The 16,790-nt window shown below is 41.4% G+C and overlaps 1 protein-coding gene across 7 annotated transcripts in view; it reads right to left on the bottom strand.

Moving 5' to 3' along the window:
• LOC122937794 (growth factor receptor-bound protein 10-like) overlaps nucleotides 1-16,790 on the bottom strand; it is a 341,748-nt gene that overhangs the window by 58,763 nt on the left and 266,195 nt on the right. For all 7 annotated transcript variants that reach the window (XM_044292839.1, XM_044292838.1, XM_044292837.1 and 4 more), the window contains one exon: nucleotides 12,243-12,358. In XM_044292839.1, coding sequence (XP_044148774.1) covers nucleotides 12,243-12,358 — 116 coding nt within the window. The remainder of the gene's footprint in view (nucleotides 1-12,242; nucleotides 12,359-16,790) is intronic.

Raw genomic sequence — 16,790 nt, 5'->3', positions numbered from 1 at the left:
TAGTGGAGAGAGCACATCACATCCCAATAAGAAAACCACCACCAGGGTCAGCACCAAGACCATCGTTAGTTAAAATGGCTTCCGCAAGAGATCGCGATTATATAACCCTCGTGGAAACGAGAGATACAGACGGCGAAATATAATACCAATATAGAGATATACCCGGACTTCTCTAAAGTTACGCAAGATAAAAGAAGAGAATATAAGGATGTAAAGAAGAGACTGATACAAGCCCAATTAAAATACTCCATGATGTACCCCACAAAATTACGGGTTATTTATAGAGAAACAGTTCAATTCTTTTCCAACCCAAGTGATGCAGCTGATTGGATGGACTCCAAGGGCATTAAATAAATTATTCACAGCAATAGAGGGGGGAGCTGGAGGGGGGGGGGGGGGAAATCGACGGCGGGGGGAGGGGGGGATAGCTCATTGTTAGAGACCCATAAGTCACATTCAGCGACTCGCAGGACAGTATGGGGGTAGAGGTGGGGGGGGGGTTTCTTTCCGCGGGGGGCCGTCGAGATATGGAGGGTGTGCCCCTTCCCTTCCGTCCAGCGCCGTCCTAAATTTAGGGGAAAAAAATAAAATAAATGGCAACAATATTGACATGGAATATTTGCGGATAAAATTAAGAGGTGTGCAGTGTTTGACCTAGTCTCTAGACACTTACCAGCTATAGTCGCTTTGTTAGAAACACACCTAAAGTGGCGGCGCTTGGCGGAAGGAGATGGGCCTCTCATGAATATCATTCCTGCTACTCCATATATTCCTGTGGAATTAGTGTTTATATTCATAGACAGGTAGATTACGCCCCAATAGAACAACTAATTGATCAAGAGGGCCGGTACATTTTTCTTCACTGTCAGTGGCAGGGTCAAAGGAGTATAATTGCTTTTATATATATTCCACCTCCCTTTACAGCAACTGTATTATGTAAATTAATGGATTATATTTCGGTACGAGAGGAGTGCCCGGTCCTGGTGGTGGGTGACTCGGTCATGGACATTAAAATAGATAGGATATCCACCATAACTAATTACGAACAAAACACCAGTTCAAATACGTTACTATTTAGAATGAGTAAAGAAATGGGACTGGTTGATATATGGCGATCCCTTTATGGAAATAAGCAAGCATATTCATGCTTTAGTAATACATACAGGTCCATGTCACGAGTTGATTTGGCCCTCGCCAGCCCCGGGCTCATCAATAAAGTTAAAAAAAAAATGAATTGTGAAAGCCATGGTATCTCCGACCACTCCCCGGTTACTGTAATAGTGGATAGCTATAATAAACCTAATAAAAATAGAATCTTTAAACTCAATCCCCATTGGATAACATTAATAAAGGACGTGGACAAGATTAATGAGGAAATAAAGCTCTTCTGGAGCGACAATATTAACTCAACACACATACACATGGTTTGGGATTCGCTTAAGGCATACCTTTGAGGTATATACTCGTACCAAATTAGGAAACAAAAAAAAAATTGCACAAACTCAAAAAGAAATAGAAGGCACGCTCAATCAGATAATGAATGAAATCATGTAGATAAATACTCCAGAAAAACAACTTCAACTAAAAAAAGTACGAGACGAATATAAATATCTATATAAAAAAGCACAGAATAAAATGTTCTTCTCGGAGTTGAGGACCTTTAGCGAATCCGGTAAACCAAGTAGACTATTATCCACACTAGTAAAAACTCAAAGAAGGGGAAGCAACAATATTAATGGAATTAGGACAGAGGCAGGAGACATCTTAAGAGACCCAGACAACATTTTAGGGGAATTCACTCGATATTTCTCCGCACTATACCAGGCCGGGCCTATGGATCAGGGAGGAAAAATAGATCAATATTTAGATAACAAAGATTCCGGAATTTGACCAACAAGATATAGATTGGTTGAACAGACCGATCCAACTGAGTGAGTTATAGTATACGCTAAAAACTATTAAGGGCAATACATCCCCAGGGTTGGATGGCTTTCCATTTGAAGTATACCGAAAACATGAGGGAATTATTCTCCCCCAAATGTTGGAAGTATTAAGCCAATCATGGATACTGGGTTCCCTACCCCCCTCATGGATGGAAGCAACCATCACACTGATCCCAAAACAGGGGAAAGACCTGTTGTCAGTTACATCTTATCGTCCCATCTCTCTGTTGAACACAGATTATAAAATTCTTGCAAAACTGTTGGCCAATAGATTAAAAGCTGTTATTCACAAAGTCGTCCATGGAGATCAAACTGGGTTTATTCCTGAAAGGAATATACAGGACAATGTGAGGGCCTTTCTGAATATCCAGATGGGGAAGGGGGAGGACTGCTCCATCCTGTCTCTTGACGCTGCTAAGGCGTTTGACAGGGTGGAGTGGCCCTTCCTCTGGAGAGTGACGTCACGGGTGAAGATTTCTCCTGATGGGTTCACATTCTGCATCGAAACCCGGTATCCAGGGTCCGAGTTAACGGGGAGTATTCTTCCCCCTTTCCATTGACCCGGGGAACACGTCAGGGATGCCCCCTATCCCCTTTTATTTTTTTACTGTTTCTGGAGCCAATGGCATGCAAAATTAGAGCAGATGAGGAAATACAGGGCTTTGGATGTGAGGGAGAAGTTGACAAAATAAGTCTCTATGCGGATGATACTCTACTCTTTCTGCGGGGAGGGTTATGGAAAGTATAGATTAATTTGGATGGATGTCTGGATATGAGATAAATTGGGAAAAATCAAAGTTTCTCCCATTGAGACGCCCTGGCCCATTGGGTTATAATTCTGGGGTCAGTATGCTGACCCCATCAGAATCGCTATTATATCTGGGCATCCATATCGGTACCAAACTGGAATATTATAAGAAACTGAATATACTCCCAATAATAGCTAAGGTTAAGGAAAAAGTTTGAACATGGCTAAGGCTACCCCTGTCACAAATTAACAGTATTGCTCTCATAAAAATGACATTATTACCAATGTTATTATACGTATTAAATGCAAGTCCAATAGCGGTAGAAGATACGTTTTTTTAATGAACTGGAGTCCCTTTTTAATGAATTAATATGGGGGCACAAACGAGTAAGAATTAAAATACAATACCAGTATAAAGAAGAGGGTGGCATCTCTGTCCCTTTTTTGAAAGGATACTATCTGGCTGCACAGTTGAGATATTGTGTGAGGAATAGAAAGAATAAATGTACACGGCTTATTTTTGGGGAAAACTGCGGACCTTGGGAGGATCTTTTTCCCATTCTCAAAAAGGGCCCCATTGAGAAGAAAACAATAAAACCCTTTTAGTAGAATGCTTGAGCATATTTGGCAACAAGTTAGATGTGTGGCTGGAGTATCCCAAGCGGTTCAGTATACCCCCTTGTGGGGGAACGTACACTTACCTCAAATCATGCAAATGGGTGATGTTAAATATTGGGAAAAATAGGGGATACATTTAATCACACAGGTCTTTGATAAAGGACAGATTAAGCCTTTAAACGAAATTCTCCCTGACACATTAGGATTTATTGATAAATTTTGATACGAACAATTACGACACGCCATTCACCACACGGAAAATAAGAACTATTTAAACACTGCACAGAACACTTTTTTAGATCTTTGTCAGGACATGACTTTAAACACTTCTGCTATATCTCACATTTATGCAAAGTTAAAACACGAATACACGAAATAGATCACATTTAGAGCCGAGGCCAAATGGCAAAGGGATCTGCAGAATGTGGAGCCTATTCCATGGAATATTTTCCCAGAGACAAATAAGAATAAAACTGAGCAATTACTTTGGTTTCGGGGCATTGCTTTGGCTAAAATAATAATAGTTAAACATTGGGGCTCCACTAAATACCCCAACTTCCAGGAATGGATAGAATATATGAATAGGGTAAAGTTGTACGAATATAATCTTGCCCATACAGTGGGAAAAAAAAGCAGTCTGGCAGCGGATATGGGGTAGCTGGAAATAAAAACCATTAGGTGTGACGACTGCAGCTCCGCGGAAGAAAAGGGGGGTTGGAGGGAGAGGGGGGTGGGCATAAAATAAGAGGGAGATTTAACATAGGATGAGAATATGTTGTATTATATTCTGTATTTTGACAATGAACTGGTATATTGTACATTTTTATCTCTTTTAAAAAATAAAAATAAAAAAAAAAGATTTTACAAACTTTGTTAACCCTTTAGGTGTTCCACAAGAATTAATGGAAAATAGAGATACAATTTCAAAATTTCACTTTTTGGCAGATTTTCCATTTTAATATTTTTTTTTTTTCAAGTTACAAAGCAAGGGTTAACAGCCAAACCAAACTCAATATTTATGGCCCTGATTCTTTAGTTTACAGAAACACCCCATATGTGGTCGTAAACTACTGTACGGGCACGCGGCAGGGTGCAGAAGGAAAGGAATGCCATACGGTTTTTGGAAGGCAGATTTTGCTGGACTGTTTTTTTTGACCCCATGTCCCATTTGAAGCCCCTCTGACGCACCCCTATAGTAGAAACTCAAAAAAAATGGCCCCATTTTAGAAACTACGGGATAGGGTGGCAGTATTGTTGGTACTAGTTTAGGGTACATATGATTTTTGGTTGCTCTATATTACCCTTTGTGAGGCAAGATAACAAGAAATAGCACAGTTAGATCATTGATATTTTTATAGACCAGATTGTCACGGATGCGGCGATACCTAATAGGTATAATTTTATTTTATTTATGTACGTTTTATACAATGGATTTCTTTTTTGAAGCAAAAAATAAAAGAAATCATGTTTTAGTGTTTCCATAGTCTGAGAGCCATAATTTTTTCAGTTTTTGGGCGATTACCTTGGGTAGGGTATGATTTTTGCGGGATGAAATGACTGACTGTTTTATTGGCACTATTTTGGGGTGCGTGTGACTTTTTGATCGCTTGCTATTACACATTTTGTGATGTAAGGTGACAAATAATGGTTTATTTAGCACAGTTTTTATTTTTTATGGTGTTCATCTGAGGGGTTAGGTCATGTGATATTTTTATTGAGCCGGTCGATACGGACGCGCGATACCTAATATTTCCCCCCCCCCCCCTATTTTTTACCAAAATGTTTTAACTTTATTTGGGGAAAATTAAGTTTTTGTTTATTTTTACTTGAAACTTAATTTTTTGGGGGAAAAACTTTTTTGTTCCAACTTTTTTTTCACTTTTTTTGTCCCACTTTGGGACTTGAACTTTTGGGGGTCTAATCCTTTACAATGCATTCCAATAGTTCTGTATTGGAATGCATTGGCTGTATGAGTAATACTGTGTGTATTACTCATACAGCTTCCGGGGCCTGTGAGATGCTGGGGGCTGCCATGGGGACCCGATGGCACGCCGACCGCACAATAAAAAGCCGCAAACCGCAGGTCTGAATTGACGATCGCCGACATGGGGGGAGGGGGGGGGGGGGTACACGGGATTTAGCGGTGGTGCCTGCTCAATGATTACCGGCGGGCACCGTGTTCCGATCACCGCCCGCCGATACGTCATGGGTCCTTAAGGAATCGGGATCCATGCCGTACCGGTTAAAAGCTACACATGCTCCCCTGCTGGCATAGATTTAAGCCATTTTCCAGGTGTTGCAAGTGTGGAAAAAGTAGCAGATTTTGCAGCAAAATTGCGTGCCACAATCTGACTTGTGTACACCACTACTATGACGTATATATGTTAATAAATGTCCCCCTCAATTTTTACACTGTTGACCATCCTTTAAGACTTCTAAAATTACCCTTAGCACATTGGATATCAACTTTTTGGTCAAGCCCTGACTGATGGCAACCCATTCTTGCCTAATTAGTACTCCGAGTTTAGCATGTCACTTTATTTTGGAATGCTTTTACTTATCCAAATGATAGAGATTTTGATTTTATAATAAAGATAAGATGACAATTATTAAAATTCACCATAGGTCTACTTTATGTTGGCATCATCTTGTAATTTTTTTCTTTTTGTATGACATGCTTAGAATTAGAAGCAATATTTCAAATTTAAGAAAATTTCCAAAGCCAACTTTAAGGACCAATTCAGTTTTGAAGTGACTGAAGACCTTACATAATAGAAGCCACCTATAAATGACTGACTGTTTTAGAAACCCCCCTCATATTATTTAAAACCGATTTTTTTAAACTTTGTCAACCCTTTGTTCCACAGAAATGAAAGCAATTTGGAGGAGAAATGCAAAAGTTTATATTTTTTTTGCAGATTATCCACCGCAATCAATTTTTTCCTGGCTCCATGTTGCATCTAGAACTAACTTCATTTTGGAAACTACACCCTCAAGGAATTTTTAGAGGGGCACAGTGAGGCATTTCATAGAACTTAAAGACACTTTGTTGTGAAAAAACAAAACCTATTTAATTTCTTAAAATAAAATGTTGTTTTAGCCCCAAGAGGAAACTGGATAAAAAATAACCCCAAATTTTGTTAACCATTTTCTCCTGAAAACGGCAACATCCCATGTGTGGTCGGAAATTGCTGTTTGCGCAAATGGCAGGGATCAGAAGTGAGAGAGCCATATGGGTTTTGGAGGACAGATTTCGCTAGAATGGCTTTCGGGCACCATGTCACATTTCAAGAGACCCTGAGGTACTAGTACAGTGGAAACACCCAAAATTGAGCCCATTTTGAAAACTATGTGTCCAATGTGTTGTGCTCAGCATGTGCAGTGTGAAATGCACGCCCTCTTATTATTGTACCGTGCTTCCTGATTTTATAAACACCCTACACGTGGCCCTAATCTTCTACCTGGACATACTATAAGACTCAGGAGGGGAAGAGCGCCATGCACATTTGAGGTGCATTGTGATTATGTGCGCATCTTGTGCTGACAACTGTAGAGGGTCTGAAATAATAAATGGAGACCCGAGAAGTGACCCCATATTGGAAACTACAACCCTCGATGTATTTATTGAGAAGTGGACTGAGCATTTTTACGCCACAGATACTTTGCAGAAATTAATGCACAGCAGACAGTACAAAGTGAAAATTGCAAGTCTTCCACATATCACATTTCAGTGCCTGGTGGGCACCATCAGCAGTGTGCCCAGCGTGTACCATCTGCGAGACACCGTGCCCTTTAAAAACATTAGGTGGGTTCTACTAGGTACTGAAATGCCATAAATGTGGACGTACACTGCTGTTTTGGTACACTGCAGGATTCAGTAGGGAAAACACGCCATTTGGCTTTTATACCACAGATTTTGATGGATTTGTTTACTGGCGCCATGCTGCCATTGAACAACCTCTGGGGTACTAGAACAGTGATCCCTCAAAATACAATGGGCTCAGTATACAATATTTTCAATATAGAATGGTCTTTTCTGACCCATCGTAAGTTAAAACTAGACCCAACATACACTGAACATGTTACAAATCTGTGAGCAGTGATGGCCAGCAAACACATGCGAGCTGCCATCTTAACTGACAAGTCCGGCGATTGACAGGTAAGTCCTTACCTGTGCGCGAGCTGGTCTGAAATAAAATATGGTCTCCGGGTGCAGTCAGCTTCCGAGAACAGCCCGTTGAAGGCCCCCAGCGGCTAGTCTCGGAACTGCCTGCTCCCGGTGACCGCATTTCATTTCAGACCGACTCGCGCACAGGCACAGGTAAGGACTTACCTGTGCATTGCCGGACTTGTCAGTTAAGATGGCAGCTCGCTTGTATTCGCGGGCGAACGCGGCAAACTGGCCATCACTGTTAGTAAGCACTTCTCATTTGCTGAGATTATCTATCCCACCTCACAGGTGTGGCATATCAAGGTGCTAATTAGACAGCAACAATATTGCACAGGTGTGCCTTAGACTGCCTGGTTGCCCGTGCAATGAATGTTCATTTCTCTACCATAAGCCGTCTCCAAAGGAGTTTCAGAGAATTTTGCAGTACATCCAACTGGCCTCACACCGCAGCCCAGGACCTCCACATCCAGCCACCCGGACAGCTGCAGCAACAATCGGTTTGCATAACCAAAAAATGTCTGCACAAACTGTCAGAAACCGTCTCAGGGACGCTCATCTGCATGCTCGTCGTCCTCATCGGGGTCTAGACCTGACTGCAGTCAGTCATCGTAACCGACTTGTGTGGGCAAATGCTCACATTTGATGGCATCTGGCACGTTAGAGAGGCGTTCTGTTCATGGATGAGTCCCGGTTTTCACTGTTCAGGGCAGATGGCAGACAGCATGTGTGGTTTCGTGTGGGTGAGCGGTTTGCCGACATCAACGTTGGGGATCAAATGGCCCATGGTGGCTGTGGGGTTAGGGTATGGGCAGGCATATGTTATGGACAACGAACACAGGTGCATTTTATTGATGGCATTTTGAATGCACAGAGATACCGTGACGAGATCCTGAGGCCCATTGTTGTGCCATTCATCCACAACCATCACCTCAGGTTGCAGCATGATAATGCACGGCCCCGTATTGCAAGGATCTGTACATAATTCCTGGAATCTGAAAACATCCCAGTTCTTGCACAGCTAGATTACTCACCGGACATGTCACCCATTGAGCATGTTTGGGATGCTCTGAATCTGCGTATACGACAGAGTGTTCCAGTTCCTGCCAATATTCTGCAACTTCACACAGCTACTAAAGAGGAGTGGACCAACATTCCACAGGCCACAATCAACAACCTGATCAACTATGCGACGAAGATGTGTTGCACTCCGTGAGGCAAATGGTGTACACACCAGATACTGACTGGTTCCAGTAAGGCAAATCTGTGCACATTTCAGAGTGGTCTTTTATTGTGGGCAGTCTAAGGCACACCTGTGCAATATTCATGCCGTCTAATCAGCACCTTGATATGCCACACCTGTGAGGTGGGATGGATTATCTCGGCAAAGGAGAAGGGCTCACTAACACAGATTTAGACAGAATTGTGAATATTTGAGAGTAATGGGTCTTTTGTGTTTGTAGAAAATGTTTCAGATCTTTGAGTTCAGCTCATGCAAAATGGGAGCAAAACCGAAAGTGTTGCATTTATATTTTTGTTCAGTGTACAATGCCTCAGGCACAGACCCAACCAATCAAGGCCACTTCTCTGGTAAAATAGCTGTATCAGTTGCTAGTCATCAGTTGTTCCTGACTGTTATATGTAAGGACTGTCTTAGTTATATGCTTATTTTTCTTAAATCTTAATTTTCTCTTATCTTGGTTGACATTTTGGGGCTTTGGAACCGATTACTCAAATTACAATGGTTTCAACAAACAATAGTTGTCCTGGAACCAATTAATATTGTATCTTGAGGGATCACTGTACAGCCATTTTCTGTGAACCACACATTTTTTTTTATGAGTCATTATCCTTATTGGTTCTAGTTAAACAAATTTTGATCACTTTATTTAGCTGTTTGGGAAGCAGGATAAACAAAAGATTTTTTATGGTTTTGTTATTGGGGCGGATACCATGAGGGAAAAAAAAAAAAAAAAGGACACATTATCTTTATTCTGCTTGGTCAGTACGATTACAGAGATAGTAATTTTATATAGTTTTTTTTTTATGTCTTACCACTTTCACACAGCATTTTAAAAATAAATATTATGTTTTTTGTCACTATACTCTGAAAGCCAGATTATTTTTATTTTCCAATCATCTTGCGTGTGGGAGCTCCTTTTGTGTGGGATGAGTTGTTTCCATTGGTACCATTTTGTGGTACACAGTGAGTGATCAAAAAGTACTATTACGCTTTTTGTAAGGCAAATTGACGGCATTCACCTGATGGGGTAGATCATGTGATATTTTGATAGAGATCATTGTTACGGACGAAGAAATGTGTCTTTTTTGCAATATTATACAATAAAAGTTTTTTTTTTTATCCAGGTTTTTGTTGCCATTTTCTTAAAGCCACATTTTTTTATTTTTGGTTCATCTTGTGTGAGGGCTCGTTTTTTGTAGGATGAGTTGACGTTTACATTGGTACCATTTTGGGGTACATAGTACTTTTTGATCTCTCACTATTACACTTTTTGTAAGGCTATGTGACTAAAAATTGCTATTTTGGCACAGTCTTGTCCTAAGGCGTAAAGTACCGGCCAGTCAGAGCGAGCATTTTCGTCCAAGGCGAGGCGCTAAAGCAACCAATCTGTACTTCTAATTCAATAAACTTTATAGAATTATATCAGCTGCCTGCCGATTCCTGGTTTAAAGTCCAGAAAATTGGGACAAACTGAGTAGAGTCTACCCCTTTTAGTTTGGCAACCTCATTTATAATAACCTTTAATTATATAGTTCCAACATATCTCACAGCACAATTGTCTTTTTCCAGGAGTGCTATGCTTCCAGGGCCTGAACAGCCCCCCCCCCCCAGATCAAGCAAGCTGTTCTGTTGCTATGACAGCCTCAGGCCCTCTGAAGGCTCCAATGCCTGCCATAGTAAAATTCCAGGACTCAGTAGGAACATAGTAAAACTCCCATAGCTTGCTATGCTTAATCACTGCAGTCTGTGAGAAGCAACCAGACATTTTACCTAGGGAAACAAAAACAAATGTAAAATTACATATAAAGAAGAGGTGGACATCAGTGGGCGCATCTGGGAGTGTGCTATACATGGCATGATGTCAATTTGGACAAATAAAAGTGATTCTGATACTTACAGTGGTGGTGACTGAAGTGCTGTGGGACTGGTCATAGCATTTACTAAGACAGTCAGCATGAACATGACATAAGTAGGTGGAGCCCTATGACTCCACTCGTGTTGACACCACGATACACTGTAAAATGGAGGGTAGGGTTAACCCCACCTTAAGCCACTAGTAAAAAAGGATAGAGTGACGGTGGGGATTGTGGGGGGAGTGATACCGGCCCTCTGACTGTCCACTGGTGGCCCGAAGGACAACTGTTTGGCCCAGGTGCTGAACAGGGTGACCATGGTGGCTGTCCCTGACAGCACAGTACGCACCCCCACATATCCCTTAAAGGCAGTGCTTCTCAATTATTCTCTGTCATGCCCCCCCCCCCCCCCCCAAGGAAGAAGAAAACATTTCGCGCCCCCCACGCGACTGTAAATAGTATCATTTGTCTATAAAATTGTTATAGTACACCTTATTATTGGTATCCTCCTGCGGTGTGCTTTGTACCCCTTCCACTCCTGCATTCCTGCTATTATGCCCTTTTTTATCTAGGTTACCTTCAGGGCTTAGTTTACCTGCAGAGCGTCTTTTTGCACCTTCCCCCTCCTCCTTTTGATCCAGGGTACTGCCTTCTAGTTCGTATACTTTTTCCTCCTCCATCCCCTGGTTACTATTTCTTTTCCCCTTTTCAGTTTTATTATCAGATTTTGTGTTTGTCCTACCTCCTCTCCTTGACCCCTGCTCTTTATGTTCTTTCTGTGCTTCAGCTCTTGTTTTCCCACCTGGTGATGCTGCGGATGTATCTTCGCGACTCTGCCTTGATGACATGCCGGCGTCCTGCTCTTTCTCCTCTGTGAGTGGCACTAGGAACCGGCGTATTGATTCCTGTATGTCTCCACGGGTCCTCTGCATGTGTCACGTGCGTTGGCGGTCACGTGGTCCTCCGCGTCGGGCTCCTACTGGGGCTGCGCTGGGACAATCTCCAGTGATCGCGCTGCGCTGCTCCCTCTCTCCAGCCGTAGAGTTGCTAGGCAACCGACGCCGTGTGGGACGCCGCTTGCGAGTGAGTCGGATAATCCGATCTGGACATCTAATATGACAGTGTTTGCCGAGGTCAAACGAGCCCCCCTTTACGGAGCCCCACTATTTGAGAAGCACTGATTTAAATAAATATTAATACAGTTATTAGGGTTTAGAATATGGCGCAAAGAAAAAAATAATATTTTCCAAAGTTTACCTTAGGGATTAAAAAAATCAATAAAAAATATATACATTTGTTATTGCTGTAATCGTATTGACGAGCAGAATGAAGTTCACGTCAGCTTTAACATATAGGGAACACAGTAAAAACTAAACCCAGAAAACTGGTGGAATTGCTATTTTTTTTATTGCACCCCATTTAAATTTTTATTCCAGCTTCCCACTAAATTACATGCAATATTATATAGTGTTCAATGAAAAAGTGCAACTTGTCCTGCAAAAATACTCCCAAAAGTCCTCACATGGCTATGCGAAAGGCAAAAAATGAAAAAACATGGGAAATTGCTTGGTCGGGAAGGAGTTAAAGGGATTTTTATGTTTCATATACACAGCCTTGCAATGCCTTTTCACCGCGGTTTTGAACAGTGATTAAAATGTAGTCTACTTACCACAGGATTTTTAAAAAATTCATATTTTGCATAATTCTTTCTGAACAGAAACTTGCTTTCACTTGTCATCATGGATTGAATTTGCAGTACCAATTCATGGTCTTCAAGACATCTCTCTAATTTAAAAGATATAAAAAAAAAAAGTCACTTCTATACTCAAGATGAGTAGCTTTATTGTTCATAGTCATTGGTGGCAAGTAAAACATATAGTAGTATTTCCAAATTGTATTCATTTGTCTTTTATTTGAAGGTGAAAAAATATCTTAAGGTATTCCTATCCTTTAAAATGATTGCATATTCTAGTGCAGGGCTGGCCAACCTGCGGCTCTCCAGCTGTTGTAAAACTACAATTCCCACCATGCCCTGATGTAGGCTGATAGCTGTAAGCATTCTAGGTATGCTGGGAATTGTACTTTTGTAACAGCTGGAGAGCCGCAGGTTGGCCATCTCTGTGGTATGCTATCACTTTATGATTAGTAGGGATTAAACTGCTGATATCACCAACAATCCCGAGAATGAACGTGCAAATAATGCAAATATGAAGGTATCTACAACATAAATGTTAGATTATTAACCCCTTCTACCTCGGGCCAGTTTTCACCCTCCTAACCAGGCAAATGTGTGTCACTATGTGGTAATAACTTTGGAACACTTACTTATCCAAGCCATTCTGAGATTGTTTTTTCACACAACGAAGGCCCCAAAGAAGTGAATGGGGCGGCGTGAATATCGCAAGCATCCGAAATCAAGTGCGGATGCGGTGCGCTTTTCACGCATGGTTGCTAGGAGATCATCGGAATGGGGGCCCGATCTTTATTCTTTTCCCTTATAACATGGTTATAAAGGGAAAATAATAGCATTCTTAATACAGAATGCTTAATAAAATAGTGATTGAGGGGTTAAAAAATAATAAAATTAATAAACTCACCTTAATCCACTTGAACGCTCAGCCTGGCATGTCTCTTTTGATGAAAAGGACCTGTGGTGATGTCACTGCGCTCATCACATGGTCCATCACCACGGTGATGGACCATGTGATGAGTGCAGTGACGTCATGAAAGGTCCTTTAGCCAGGTCCTGAAGAAAGTAGAAAGAGGTGATCCGCTACGCGATCAAGTGGATGGGGCGAGTTAAATTTGTTTATTATTTTTAACATTTTACTAAGCATTCTGTATTAAGATAGCTAATATTTTCCCTTATAACCATGTTATAAGGGAAAATAAAATCTACACAACACCAATCCCAAACCCGAACTTCTGTGAAGTCCGGGTACCAAACATACTGATTTTTCTCACGCGTATGCAAAACACATTAAAACGCTTTGCACTTTCCCGCAATGCACCCGCATCTTGCCCGGCCCTCACACGAGATACCCATGTAAAAGAGGCCTTAAAATTTAAGAAAAAAAGTTTCCAAAACCCACTTTCTAATGACCAGTTCAGTTCTAAAGTCACTTTGTGGGGCTTACATAGTAGAAACCACCGATAAATCACACCATAGTCACCCTCAAGTTATTAAAAACTGATTTCACAAACTTTGTTAACCCTTTAGGTGTTCCACAAGAATTGAAATGAAAATGGAAATGACATTTCCAAATGTTACTTTTTTTGGCAGATTTTCCATTTTAAATCAATGTTTGTGTCTCCATTTTCTGAACACCATATTTTTTTACCTATCGTCTTGTGCAGGGGTTCGTTTTTTGCAGGAAGAGTTGACATTTTTATTGGTACCATTTTTGGGTACATATGATTTTTTGATCATTCATTATCACAGTGTATGAGTCAAGGTGACCAAAAAAATTGGTTATTTTGGCACAGTTTTTATTTATTTTACAACATTCACCTGCGTGTCTTATTTTTTTTCTTCACTAACACAATAATAGCATTTTTTAAACAAAAAAATAATATAATATATATATATATATTTATATTTTAGTGTCTCATTTTTTGTGGGATGAAGTTATTGATTGGTACCATTTGGGGGGGCATACGCCATTTTGATCACTTGGTATTGCACTTTTTGTGATGTAAGGTGACAAAAAAAAATTAAATTAAAAAATCAAGGTTCAAGACCTTTATACTGATGAGTATCTCATCAGTATCTGATCAGTGGGGGTCTAACACCCGGGACCACCGCTGTTCAGCAAAGCCTTCTCGCATGTTCAGTCATGTGGCCTAGACGCAGCTCAGCCACATTTCAAGTGAATGGGGCTGAACGTGATACCAAGCACAGCCGCTATAAAATGGTTGGTAAGGCTGCTGGTATAAGAGCAGGAGAACAAAGGATGGATTTGGCACATAACTGGGCCGAACTGAGCCTACAGGCCCCATAGACTAAAGGAAGAAGATTTTTGAAAAGACAAAAAGACTTGTCTCAGCTTCAAAAATCTTCCTCTGTGCGGAAACCTATTGGGGTCAGTAGGCTCCATTTGGCTCAGTTGTGTGCCGAATCCGTCCTTTCATTCTCCTGCTCCTATACCAGTGCAGGGAAACTGAAAGGCTGAACACTGATGTGAACTCAGTCCAAGCTGTGAGAAGGCTGCAGTGCTAATAGGAGTGCCGGTTCCTTCCTGATCACTGGGGGTGTGGGATCCCCTCTGGATAGGTCATCAGTATCTGCTTGGTGGGGATCCGACACCCTGTCGATCAGCTATTTGAGTAGGAACTGGTCTGAGCTGCGCCTAGGCCATATGACTGAAGAACTTGTTGTCACTGGTCTAAAGAAAGCTGTGAGAAGGCAGCGGCTCTACTGAGAGCATTTCTCAAACAGCTGATCGCGATGGTCTCGGGTGTCGAACCCCCAACAATCAGATACAGATGACCTATTCCAGTATTAAAAATCTCAGAAAACCCCTTTAAAAAGGAGCTATCCCAGGACATCACTAGAATAAGGGCCTGTTCCTGGGAATTGATATTTATATACAACCCCAACTCCCAAAAAGTTTGGGTGGTGAGTAAGGCTGAGTTCACACTAAAGTTATTTGGTCAGTTAGTACACATGCACACGGCCGTTACCCATATTGCGGCCCGCAATATGCAGGCACTGGCCCGTGTGCACCCCGCATCAAGGATGCAGACCCATTCACCAATTCCGCAATCCAGAATGGAGGCATGGAACCGCTACGGAGTGCTTCCATGGGGTTTCCCTCCACATAATAGCTGCAAATCAAATCATTACACCTGATCTCTGAGTGGGCTCCACTACTGGATTTGGCTCACAATAACTGATTGAAATAAAATGTAAATAAAAGCAGAATGAAACAATTTGCTAATCTCAAACCCATATTTCATTCACAATAGATCATAGAACACATACGAGACACTAGCCAATTACGTAAGTTCTCCTGAATGGCAGACCCCATTAAAAGAAAAAGCCCAAAAGCTTTTTGCTCATTTGCCACCAAAAAATGGACTAAAAAGCAATAAAAAGTGTTATAAGGCATCCTGCAAAAATCAAGCCCTCACACCATCCCGTAAAAAAAAAAAAAAAAAAAAAAAAAAAAAAGTGGTATTACAGGACTGTAATCATACTGATCCATGGAATAAAGTTATTTATGCAGACTAATTATATCGCTGCAAGTTATAGTTCTTAGAAGGAGATGATAAAAACATTTTTGTCATAAAGGCCCAAAACAGGGCCTAGAAATAACTGCAGGAGCTTAGCAACACGTCCAGAAATCACTGGTCTGAACACAGCTCACTGTGCACTCCACAGATGCAATTTAAAGCTGTATCAAGGAAAGAAGGCATATGTCAAGATGATCCAGAAACTATGCCAGCTTCTCTGGCCCAAAATTCATTTAAATGGAATGATACAAAATGGGTGATCATCCAGCTTATAAGCACACTGTTCAAAAGCCTGCATCTCTGAAGGTATGGTGTTGCATTGGTGTCTATGATGTTGGCTGCTTACACATCAGGAAAGGCACCATCAATGCTGAACAGTATATAGAGGATTTAGAGTAACTTCTGTACCCATCCAGACATCTTTCATAAAAGACCTTGCATATTTCAGCAAGACAATGCTAAACCACACACTGCATTCATAACAACATGGCTTACCACAAGAGTCTGGGTATTAAAGTGGCATGCCTGCAGTCAAGACCTTTCACCAACAGAAAACATTTGGCACATCATGAAATGAAAAACCCGGCAAAGACGACCCAGGACTGTTGAGCAACTAGAATCCTATATCAGACAAGAATGAGCCAACATTCCTCTCCCAAAACTCCAATTACTCCCTAGATGTTACAGACTGTTAAAAGAAGGGATCCTACACAGTGGTAGACCCTTTTCCTGTCCCGACTTTAAAGAGGACCTTTCACCGATCCCAACATTGTTAACCAAGTATACAGACATGGAGAGTGGCACCCGGGGATCTCACTGCACTTACTATTATCCCTGGGCACCGCTCCGTTCTTCTGCTATGCCCTCAGGCATCTTTGGTCACTAAGTTATAGTAGGCGGAGTCTGCCCTTGTTCTGCTGTAGCGCTGGCCAATCGCATCGCAGAGCTCACAGCCTGGGAGAAAATAACCTCCCAGGCTGTG

Source organism: Bufo gargarizans, chromosome 5 (genome assembly GCF_014858855.1).
Source record: "Bufo gargarizans isolate SCDJY-AF-19 chromosome 5, ASM1485885v1, whole genome shotgun sequence".
NCBI lineage: Eukaryota > Metazoa > Chordata > Amphibia > Anura > Bufonidae > Bufo > Bufo gargarizans.
The sequence above is the reverse complement of the archived record's forward strand: the minus strand, read 5'-3'. Positions and strand labels throughout refer to the sequence as shown.